Source organism: Falco naumanni, chromosome 10, assembly GCF_017639655.2.
Source record: "Falco naumanni isolate bFalNau1 chromosome 10, bFalNau1.pat, whole genome shotgun sequence".
Taxonomy (NCBI): Eukaryota; Metazoa; Chordata; class Aves; order Falconiformes; family Falconidae; genus Falco; species Falco naumanni.
Window position 1 is genome coordinate 9,891,071 of NC_054063.1, and position 12,450 is coordinate 9,903,520.

Genomic DNA, 12,450 nt, shown 5'->3' on the forward strand with positions numbered 1-12,450 from the left:
AATCCCCTAATTCCCTTCAGCTTCAAAATAATTCCTTTGCCTGGATTTACCTCTTATTTTTTTATGACCTAGGAGGTATAGTGTGTGATGAGTTTTAAGCTAAGTAATGATTTCCAAAATATTGAGGTCTGTTGCTTTTTTGATTTGGAGAACTATTGTGACACTGCAAAGAAAATAAACAAAAAACAAACAAATTCCCAACCCAAAACAAAACCCAAAAAAACCCAACCAACAAAATATGTGAACAACTCTTCAGAATATGAGAACTAGGCTCTATGAGCAGTAATTTTACGGGGATTTTAGAATTTTTTCTTAAGAGAAAGTCTGGCCTGAGCAATCATTTTTTGATGTTTTAATTCAACTGCATTTTGTAAAGTGCACTCACAGCCTTTTTATCAGTTTTCCATTGTATTTAAATGGTGTAACAATAGTTTGTTGTGACCTCATTTCACCCAGGCTGAGTTTACTTCAATTGAAAAATGCTCTCTGCAGAGGTAATGGCAGAATGCAGCTAAGCTGAGGCAAGAAAATCTTGTTCTCTCACAAGCACAGTAAATATATGTTCATCTCGTCTGGTAAATATTTGGCTGATTAGGTAGGACTACACGTGTTCTTTGGCAGTTCTACATGCATGAATATCTTGATGCCTGCTGTACTGCTCCTTAGGCTTCTAAAGGCTCAGGTCCTCTTGTACACTATATGCAATACATATGTCTAAATATGGTGCATTTGGCACAGCTGTTTGAAAATTTTTAAATTGCAGGTCTGGTAATGAACAGGTAGACTTTTACTTTCCTCCCCTTTGAGGCAGATGCGGTAATTGAAAACTGATCCAAATGAACGCCAAGTGACGATGGATTACTGTAGATGTTTCAGTGGGAAAGGTAGTAGACACCTTCTGGAGCAGGTTATGCCAATGTGCACTTACTTTACACAGGCAAAGTGGATCCTGCTCTGCGGCCAGGGTATGGACTCAGTGGCCCTTTGGACCTATGTCCAGGACCGTTACTTGCATTGGTGATGTGCTGGTGAGGTGTTCATGTGCAAGACCTTTGTTCTCCATACTATTCATGTGCTGTGAGGTTGATTCAGCCCTGTGATACCCCTGTTAGTTAAGCTTTAGCTCTCTTCAGCAACTTACGTTCTGTTCCTCTTCGAGTTACACAGGCCATGTTTTGGCTTATCTTTTGTTGTTTCTCAAGCAAAATTCTTCCAGAAGCAGATTTCTTACTGCTCTTTTTACTTTAAGAGTATTAAATCTTGGGGGAATACCTGCTGCAGCCTTAATTTCGGAACAAGCAGTCTGTCCGGGCCCTTCCATGGTTGAATTGTTGTGTCTGTGTTTTATCTTTTAAGATTGTACACTTATTGGAACATGAAAATTTTATCATAGTCTATAAAACACTGACTAAATGTGCAGCACTATATAAATAAAACCTGATAATATTTCAGGTGCATACTGTGTATTTTTCAAGTACTGTGCATGTACTGTGAGTAATAGACCTCTCTGCTATTAATATCTACCAGTAATTGCCTGTGTTTGTGTTACCTTGCAAGTGGGGTTATAGGACTCAGAATTTGTATTTCTGGTCTGTGTTCTGAGAGGTAACACTAGGTGAGTCTAGCTTTCGGTATGAGAAAGGGCTTCAGGATGGGTAAGCCAACAGAGAGAGCTCCCTCATGTTGTCTCAGTGTTTCTGCTTTTTCCCAGCAGAAGAATAGAAGATAATGTAAGTCTTTTGAGTTTTGTAAGACTTCATGAGATGACCTAAAAATATCAACAACCTCCCATCCTTTAAATAGTTAGCACTGTCATTTTAATTTCAAGTGAGTACTGAGATTATCAGCCATGGTGATCCTTTACATTTGTTGAACTTTCATTGGAACAGTATTAGTTATGGTGGCTTATTTATTGGAAATGGTGTCTAAGAAATCATACTGCGTTATTACAGAAACCTGTTATTAAGCCTCAGTCCTGAAAGGGGCACTTGAAAGGAAGGCTATGGAAGCATATTGGTTCTTTTCAAGACATGCAGTCATTACAACTTCTTAAGAATTAACTTTTATATGACCTTATATGCAAGTTGCCGGTAATAATAAAAACTACCTTCTAGCTTCAATCAGCTGTCAAAATTCATGTAAGTAGAACTTTGAATTAGCAAATATTTTATTACAGGCTGGGCTTTGGTTATTCCTGTTTTCTATTTAAAGTTGGATTGACCTTCAGAAAACTGTGTTCATCTGAGCTTTGCATGAGTGAATCCACACAACACATCATAAGAACTATGAAGATGTTGCAATCAGTAGGCTTTGCTGCCTGCAGAGTTTGGACCAACTACTTCCCTTCTGTGACTCTTAATTACCAGCAGTAAGCAGGGCTTGGGTGTTTCCTACATGCAGTAACTTACTACTCAAATGTTGTTTATCTCCGAGGTAGAATATAAGTAGCAGGTGGTACAGAAAGTAAATAAATCACCTTCAAAGCAAAATAAGACCAGGAAAATCACTAAGGATATGAAACAACAAAGGGGATTTGTTGTATGCTTTTGGAGGCCGAGAGCATATTTCCTTTGTTTTATGAAAACACTACTGAGGCTTCCTTGTTGGTTGGCTGTGGTGTTATAAATAATAGCACAGGGAAATACAGAAGGCAGCTTTCTCTTCCCACATGAATAACCACCCTGATCAGCCTGCTGAAAACCTTTGGCAACATGTCATTAACGGGTCAATAGACTTAGTAAATCACAAACACTTGGGATCTTAAAGTGTTTTCTTGGTTGTTTCCTGAAATTCACCATGTAAGGTAACTATTTAAGATTCCTTTCCAACAAAGGATTTAAAGCTACTGGTATAAATCTGCCTGAATTGTGAGCAGCAGCCTGTCACATATTGATAGTGCCCCCACTACTACAAAATCACATGCACGTGTGGGCCTTCACATACACCGGTAGCCTCAAGGGTAGTAAGTGCATGAGGAAAATGTAAGACCTGTTATGTGTATACTGAGTTTCTAGGGTACATGAGCAGCATCAGGCAGGCAGAGATCCGTGTGCTGTCAAGCAAAGCTAAGCCATGTAAGAGCTGAGAGGTTCTCTAAAGAAATGTGTGTCGATTTAGGGTCAGAGCCTCTTTCCTGCAACTAGAGTTTATTAGACTTACACGATTAAATGGGTGAAGATGTTATTGGAGTCTTTCTCCATACGCAGGTACAGGGGGTTGCTCAGAGGTTGTGCTGTTGTCGTAGGAGGGCAGAAGTCACAAGCCTTGCAGGGCAGCGCTGCTCCTGCACAGCCCATCCCTCCTACTCTGTGTGCATTAGTTGTTGACAGGAGAGGACAGCAGTCAGCAATCTTTTGGTTGCTATATTAAATTGAAATCCCATTTGCCTTTACACGGAATGTGGATTCACATTCATTACAAGAGCATTTCCTTTTTATAACATTTTTTAAAGTATGTATAAACATGCCATTTTCTTGTTTTGACTGCTTTAAGGTTGACATAGATTGCTTCAATGGGTGGAGAACAGAAATCAACCAACCTGATGAATTTCAAGGTGTAGTTGAGGCTCAAGGATACTTTTCCTGAAATTCAACTACTTGCATTGTAAGCATAGCCTTATTGTTTAACTGACTGCTCCAGTGTTTAACCAGTTCAAGGTAAACTTTCTGCTTCAATTGACTTGGAATTATTTTTTTTTCCCAGGACCTCATTGGTAATAAGTTTTATGTGGCCTAAAAGTTGCTCAGCATATTCAGAGGTGCACAATTTGGGTGAAAATTTTGTCTTCCGTGATCTTAAAGAATACAAAGGAATGTAGTTTTCCTGTAGTAGCAAGCAGTACTTCTTGTATTGGTTTATAATTTAATGTACTGCTTAGGACATCATTGTGATATATAATTAATAGTTTACTTTGCTGTTGTTACCCCATGAGTTGTGCAGATATTGGAAAATATTTAAAAGTCTTTTTCTATTAAACAACAAACAGAACAAAAATTAGTCCCTTGAATGGCCTTTGTTGTCTTAACATACATATTTTGTATCTGCCTGGATATTAAGTTAATTATGGGATAACTCTCAAAAGATAAGGGGAGCTGTAAGGAGTTGGATGTATTCCCTTGAGGTTTTTTTATTAGTAAGAATATTTTTATCCATCATAATTTTAAAAAACATATCCACATTGCTTTATAGTTGGTTTTAGACTTGATAGAAAATGCTTTAAAATTATTTTAAAGTATCATGAATACCATTGCATCCTTCATGGTAACTTTCTGATATTTTAAAACCTTTTCATTAGCAAGACTTGGTGTGGTGGCAGTAGGAAAATCACTACATGAAGAAGTGTGAGACTTAAAATGTGGGCTCTGTAGGAGGCAATTTGAGTGTAAGATATGAGATTAGGATCCTCTAGGAAAAAAAAAGAAGAGAAAAAAAAAAAAAAAGACTTCAGAAGCTGAGTATAAGATTGCCATATCAGGATGGCCCTTGCTGCCTTTGCTACCAGAGACATTGTGGGATCTTATATTGACTATAAAACTAAAATCAAAATCACTACAGGAAATTTGGTTTAGGGTAGAAAATATTTCTGTAAATCTATGAAGTCTCCACAGCCTTTTTTTCTAGGAACACGGGAACTAGAGTGCCTACCCGCCGCCGGCACACCCACCCACACACCTTTCTTCTTTTGCAGTCCCCAGGCGCGTGTTTTGGCGAGGAAGCCTGGACCGTGCAGTCAGTGGTCTGGCTACAGTGCATTTGCAGCCACAGCCTAAGGAACTGCAGTCTCCTTGCAAGCCTGCCTATTTGATGAATTTGGTTAGAAACACCCTAACATTCGTGGCTGCGATAGTGGGATGGAGCAGATTAAAGAAGATGTCTTCCTTTCATAAGCGTAGTTTTCCAGTTTTCCTTGGTGTTAAGATGAGTCACTGGGGGACAGGAGAATGGTTGCTCTGTGAGCATCAGCAAAAGATTTCTGTGCAGGAATTCTAGGACATTTTCATAGAATATTTCCTGAAATGCCACAGTTTGTGGTCCATTAATGTGAAATTTAGACCCCACCACCGTTCTGAAAAGTAACAACAAAGTCCCGAGAAGTCAAAGTGAACAATAAGGTGGTTTTCTTTTTGGTCTGTCAGAATGGTCCCACCTGATAGCCAGGCAGTAGCTCCCAGCTCAGCCTTTTGCAGACACAGCGGGAGGCCTTGTGCTGTGGGAGCAGTATTTGCTTCCAGCAGCTCTTTCTCCATCATCCATAGGGAGAAGCATGAGGGCTGCACGGGGGCCTTCTGGGGCCACCAGCTGGACCATGATGATCACGCATGAACATGCTTGTGCTCTGCTGGGCTTTGCCACTGCTCCTTTCTCCTAGCCTCTCTTTAAAATTGTTTGCATGTTTTCAAATCATTCTTGTCCTTTTCTCATTAAATTATTTTTCAAGAATAACTAAAGCTCTTCCTTCTATTCTTCATCTTCTCCCCTTTTGTGGTTAGATGACTGTAGGAAAGGTCTCATGTGCAATTGGAGCTGTGGCTGAAGTTCTTGTCAATCTGTATGTGAATGATCACAGACGCAAGCCACAGCTTAACCCCCTTGAACTGGTAAGAATAAACCCACAAAGAAACAGTAACTTCAGAGTGGTGTTTCCAGAATGTCATCCTGACTTAAGACCCTGATCGTGTGAGCACTTTAAGTGTTATGGAAGGTCTTAGCCTAACATTTATTAAGCAATCAAGTGCATATTGGCAAAATGAGCTGATGCATGGATATGCTGGAAATGTTGCTCACCATGTCATCTATTTATATTTTTATTACTTGTCTGTATGAATTAAAACTTCAGGAGGCTTTTATTAAATGTAATTACTGGTACAATTAGTAACAGAAGACAATTAATCAGGGTGGCGTCTAAAGAAAGTTTTGTATAGTACATATTTATGCTGTTATTTTTAATGTACAAATGCTGAATCACCGTGCTTCATTTTGAAGAGAGCTGTTTTTAAACTCTGACACTGTTCTGTGTTGAATTCAGAAGCAGTCTCTGGACAGAGCTACAGATTCTTTCCCCATTCCTCATTCTCCATCTCCTGCCTCTGCTGCTCAGAGCTGTCAGGTATTGGGAAGAGAATCAGGGTGTTGTGTTGTGGTGATGACACTTATTAGCCAGCACTAAACTCAGTTGCTTCTGCTTCATTATAACTGTCTGCTCTATTAACATCTTTTTTTAAAATGCATTTGTATATTTTCCCATTTGCATGGTTGGTTGGTTGGAAAGTTTCATGCTCTGAAATGATCCATCACAGTAAAATGGTGTGCTAACGGCAGATTTGGAATAGGATTCTTAACTTCTAAGCACAAGACAATGTGACAGTAACAATTGTGACTTGCACTTAACATTAAAAAACTGTTCCAAGGCCGCCTTTTGCTGGCAAATTAAAGATGAGTTGTGTGGACCGTGTGCTGCTGTGTCTGAATGTGCCTGGGCTCTGCCAAGCCTGTGCCGCCTCTGTCCCATGTGTGGTGCCTCTCCAGTGGCACTGGAGGTGGTGGAAGGGGGAGGGAGATGGTTGGTGATGGCTGTGGTAGAGACAGGATGCTCATCTGTACTGACCTATAACAAAGCATAACACAATAAGACAAAGTAACATCCTCATACCTGCCTCTAATAAGAAAAGGGAAGCTCAGTGGCATCTAATCCACTTACAATTTCTTTTTCTGTACCTTTTGCATGTATATCTAGAGAGGATGAGATTTGTGGCAATTAATGCTAACTGCCAGCCCAAAATCAACAAAATCTTTCAAAACAGTTTCAAGTTGTTAACATGGATCATATTGTGAAGTCAAATGAGTTAAAAATATTCTGAATGTCTGCAGTAGGACTTAAACTGATTTTTAAAACAAACCAAGCTTCAGTTTGGGCTGTAGTCTCAGGAAGAACATGGCTGAGAGGGGAAGCACATCTGCGGGATGTAAATAGTAGTTCAGACACCAGCATCGAAGGTTGTCAGTTTTTCTTCCTGGACCTTACAGCACAAGCCCACACTTTCCTCCAGAGTTATGTACAAACTGAGTCTTCAGGGTGTCTTTTCTTAGCCCCAAATGTGCATCTGTTGTTCAAGGCCGGTGAGGTCTGCCTGCCTTTGACCTCTTTTGAGAAAAACCAATGCCTGCAGCGTGAGATGCAAATGCCTGAGCCAGCACAGTGCAGGGTGATGGATGAGCATTTGGGGCTGCTGCTGCATTTGTACCTGAGTAAACACGAAATGCTGGTGAACTCCCAGAGGGAAGCAAACCAGCTTAAAGTCCAAAACGCACCCCCCTTAAAGTCCTTGTGATGTCTGATTTGTGAATTGCTGCATAAACCTACAGAACTGCAGCAAATGAGTAATAAAGCGGCTGACTGATGCTTATTTTAATTGTATGTAGAGGGTGCTGTGTAAAACTTCAAGCAGCTAAAGCAGCTGTCCACTTAATAAGAATTTATATCTGGGTGTAGTGCAATGGCTTTATGTACATTTCTTTTTTTATCTCTTAACAGGGATCTCTGCGAAAAGAATTTCCTCACTCTATCGGGGGGAGTGACATTTGTTATTTTTGCAAAAAACGGGTATATGTTATGGAGCGGCTGAGTGCAGAAGGCCACTTCTTTCACAGGGAGTGCTTCAAGTGTGAAATATGTTCTACAACACTCCGTTTAGGAATTTATGCCTTTGATGTTGAAGAAGGTAATATAGGAGCTATTTAAGAATATTTTAAAATGTCTGAGTATTGATGCTTTTAATGGAACTAAAGAAAAAGACCTGGTTGAGTAGCTCAGTCAGGAGGAGGTCTGCCAAGCACGTTGTTTCCATCCATGCTGATCTTTGAGTCCTTGTATTTGCAGTTCTTGTCTTTCAAAAGAATGGAGTTATGACAGACCTGAGCTTTAAATGAAGAAATCCTCAGTAGAAAATATATTGAGTGACCAAAAGGCAGTTTGTCCAATCACAGGTCAAACCTGGGGTGGGGGAGGTGATTTTTCTCCAGCAATATGGAATTATTCTCATCTCTTACTTATAACCAGTCAGTAAATAACATGATCTATAAGGATAAGCCATGATAGTGGCAGATTTACATGGATGGGGGGAATATAGGTTATTTCTTTCAAGATGTTATGGCTCAGGAGTTGAAAGCAGTAGCACTGGCCAAGCAGCAGTGTAATTTACTCCAGTCTCCTAGTCTGATGTAGAATGGGAGGTTAACATCTTGGGCACTCAGTCCCCCCTACAGCCTGGGGTTTGGGCTGAGGAATTATCTTTTGCCTGGGATTTTTGAGGGTTTTTTTGTTTGTTTGTTTTTTAGTTTAGAGGGAAATTATTAAACTGAATTGAAATTTCCTTGCCACTTCCAAATGATTTAAGTAAGCGCGAGTATTATAAGCTAATCTCCTTCCACAAAAGGATTAAAGACTCAAGGCCAAAGGTGGTTCTTTTGCAGAAGATTCTCTGGACTGCAAAGGCTTTTTTGAACTGATTCTTTGACTTTTTGCTGCTTGATGGTTCTGTGTTGGTTTGTGACTTGCTATTGACAGACTCTTGTTTTCTGCTATTTATTAGTCTTAAATCTGTGGGGTAGATAAATCATCTTGCCTTATTTAACGGAGGTGCAAATCTGTGTACTGTAGAAGAAACCCATTCAGAGTTGTGAGCTACTCAGTTGATGACTAGTTTCCCATTCCTTTTGCTGCCCAACCATTAATTATCCTGATTTCATCTTTTTATAGACACAACAGTGGGGTTTCAGTTCATATACATACAGCTAAAATATATAATTTATGTTTCCTCTTGTAGGCAAATTTTACTGTAAACCTCATTTTACACACTGCAAAATCAGTACTAAACACAGAAAGAGAAGAGCAACGTTACAGATCCAAGGAAAGGTATGAATTGATTGTATTGCTAATGGAATGGTGAGGCAGCTTTATCTGGAGCAAGGTGCAATACTTGTGTGTGTACATGCATGTGTGCGTGTTTTCTACCTAATGTCCAGAGGTAGTAATATCAATACTAAGATTCTTCCTGATTCTGTGAGTTTGGCAAATGTATAGTCTTGTTCTTGATAGAATTTAGCTTTGCTTGTACAAAGTTGAACTTCAGAGCAATTTGAAATCAAAATATATATAAAGACTTGAAAGCAGTAACAGAAACTGGATTTCCCATATTTTAGAAGTGCGTTTAACATTTTTTTTTAATGCTTTATATAAGGAGGCAACAGAAGCATGGAAGAAAGAGGAGCCCAAGACCACAGAGACCACCACAGAAAACACTTTGTCTACTGATAGCAGTCCAGAGGACAGGTCCCCAGGTATCCTGACTTCCTTCTTTAGGGGCACGCTAAGCTGGCCCCTTCGGGTGACAAGGGATCTGCTTGACATTCCCAGACGCCTGTCTAACTGGATGCATGGTTTTCTGCACGCTACCAATCTTCATTTCAGGGACAATGCATATAACTATACCTACTTGTACGAACTCTTGAGCCTTGGTGTGCCATTCCTCTGTGCTCTTCTAGAGGTACTTATTCATATGTACCGGGAAGCAGAGCTATCACTTGAAAATGTGCTTGAATGGGTGAAAAGATTCTATAGGGTTTAAATTCTTCTATGTGTCTTGCTCAGTTGTGCCTTTCAGATTTTCAAAATTAACCGCCTCACTATTTTCTTGAGGGTTTTCTCCCTTTTTTTTTTTTTTACTTTTCATGCAATTTAATGTATGAATTGAATGAATGATGGATTCCTTCTGATACAGACGAGATGCAATCACAATTTTCAATATAAAATGAACTGTATGTTAGAGCATGAAGGGCAGTGTCCAGATACATTTCCAGAACATGGAGACGGATGAAGGATATTTTGTGATTCCCCCGCTCTTGTTTTATCCTGTGACTGGACCGTTGAGGGAGCGGTACATTTTAAAACCATTCTTCTCCCTGTCCCCGACCCCCACCCACTTTTTTGTTGTTGTTGGTTTTTTGTTGTGTTTTTTTTTAATTAGACCAAGAAAGAATATGTGTTCTTTCAGATGTTTGGGGAATATTTATGACAAATGACTGGGTTTTGAAACCTGAATATGGCGCATAGCTTTTTTCATTATTATTTCCTTGCTTGCATCTTTGCTTTGGTTTATGAGGTGTATAACTTGCATGAATATGTTTAAAAAAAAAAAAACAAAAAACAGCAAACAAACATGTACTTAATGCACATTGCTCCTAATCATGCCTTTTACATTTCTGACATGTGATAGATACCCTTTGTTGATAGTGGGTATAATCTGTACTACTAATTTATTTAAAGTTTTGAAATAAATTTGAAGAGCAACACTTAGTTGAGTGAAGGCTTGACTGAAACTGTAAGTCAAAGGAACTGGTAGTGTAATTAGATCTGATGTATTCCTCAAGTTGAGGCTTCCTCACTAGGTGGCTGATTTGAGGAATACCAATTTATGGAGCACTCATCCATAACTGAAATCACTGCTGTCGTGCCTTTGGGCAGGCACTGCTCCTATAGTCTTTTGGAATTTTTTAAAAATACAACTTTAGAACAAACAACAAAAACCTACAAACAAATTGTAAGAAGATCACTTTTTAGTTTGGTATTTAATTCATTTCAATGTGTAAAGCTGATGGCAAAAAGGTGAAATACTGTTATCTGGAGCAGATTTATGTAAATTTCTTTCAGATGTCTCTCAACAAGGTCTACTTTAATCAGAAGGTGTCAAGACAGGTTAAATAAGCTATTTAACTGCAAGGAGACACCAGCATCCCAAATTCTGGTTAGTTTCAGCCTAGTTAGCCAGTGAGGTAAGCATGCTCCCTGCCTCTCAAATACTTAAATGTTTAAATTCAGAAGTTAACCAGGAAATAGGTAAATGCATAAACATGGTAATATGTATAGCCTACAATTAAAGGCATCTGTAGTGTTTATTACTAGCCAGAAGAATGTGGTTTAAATGGTAGGAAATAACATTGCATTCAGTTAGTACCAAATTGAGGATCACCTTCCAGTGGTCTTAAATGACTGCACTGCTTATGGGCTGGCAGTTTTTAAATTTTTTTAACATAACGTGGCAAAAGATCATCTGAATTGTTTCTTAGGCATTAAAAGGAAATGTGTCTTCTGTTTAAAATAAATCACAAATTGGATTTTTCTTTTAGATACTTTGACTATTTTAACTGTGAGGATAAAGCTTTTCACATTTTAGAGTCATTCTGTACTTTGGGAAAAAAATGAAGTATATACACGCAACTTGAAAAAGCGCTCGAGAAAATTGTTTTGGTATAAGGTAGCATTCATCTGCAATAAATTGCCATTAATGCTCAAACATTTATTCAGCAAAACTTTTCTAGAATATTGACTGGATGCAGCAACAGTTTTATAGTAGCATGGTGGGCATCTGTATATATGTAAAGAAATGCACCTTTACCTTTTTTTTATAGCATTTAAAAAAAACTTATTTGGAACACTGTTACTTTAGTTACTTGCTAATGATAGCAATTGTTTCACACTGAAAAGGAAAAAAATCTGCAGTGTGCTTTACCATGTTACTCCTTCAACACAGCAAACTGCTAAGCGGTAAAGTTTTAAAATCTGGCTTGCCATCAATTTTGAATATAGTTTGTTGACAGCACAGTCTTTAGGAATACTTTTTCCTGAAATTTTCTCCTGCTGTTAGGAAATCTTCTGCTTTTCAGTAGAGTGAGCATAATGGTAAACTTACAGAAAATGGTAATATAATAAGAAACTTGGAAATCTCTGATGTCCAATGAATTTAAAGCAAATGAGTCTTTCTAGTAGAAAATCTAAAAATAAACAAAAAAAATTAAAAGATGGTATTAGCTTTATGTAGATTTATATGTGGGGAATAAAATCCCTGCATTCCCACAACAGAATTCAGAAACTTGCATAATGAAAACATTTTTCTGAGGAATTTTAATTACACTACGTATTCCACTGGGATTTTGCAGGTGATTCTGTTGGGAAGGTTTTTTATTGACATCAATATAATTGGTCAATTTTGGTTTTTTTTTAATCCCTTCATCCTAATATTCTGCTATTAAGATTCATACCTATTTGTCCTCATTCATGATTTAATGAAAAAAAAGGCAGTTTCATTTTAGCCAGTTCTGCTTTGTGCCTACGCATTCTTTCTGATGCTTTCCTATGCAACCAAGTTAAGTCCTATGTTTTTTTTCCTACTGTCTTCTCTGTCAATCTCCCTCGTTGCTTTTAGCCCAATTCATCTTTCCAGTGCTGCACCCGCTCACTGGCTGAAGCCTTTCTGCTCTCAGGTGACTTTTTCCGCTTGCCAGTTCCAAAATTGTGTGACTAACACCATTGTTTGACAGCACTTCGTTGTGTGGTTTGTTGTTTTTTTTTTAAGACTTTTGAAGCAAACTCTGTGTGTGTCTGGTATATTAATGGAT

At 38.6% G+C, this 12,450-nt stretch overlaps 1 protein-coding gene across 3 annotated transcripts in view; it reads left to right on the top strand.

Annotated features, from left to right (window-relative positions):
* The window catches only part of MICAL2 (microtubule associated monooxygenase, calponin and LIM domain containing 2), a 132,776-nt gene that overhangs the window by 68,642 nt on the left and 51,684 nt on the right, over window positions 1–12,450 (top strand). For 2 of the 3 annotated variants that reach the window (XM_040608552.1, XM_040608553.1), the window contains 3 exons: window positions 7,532–7,718; window positions 8,823–8,911; window positions 9,237–9,336. In XM_040608552.1, coding sequence (XP_040464486.1) covers window positions 7,532–7,718; window positions 8,823–8,911; window positions 9,237–9,336 — 376 coding nt within the window. Of the gene's footprint in view, window positions 1–5,489; window positions 5,598–7,531; window positions 7,719–8,822; window positions 8,912–9,236; window positions 9,337–12,450 lie in introns of all 3 variants that reach the window. The other variant, XM_040608554.1, reaches the window with a different exon arrangement.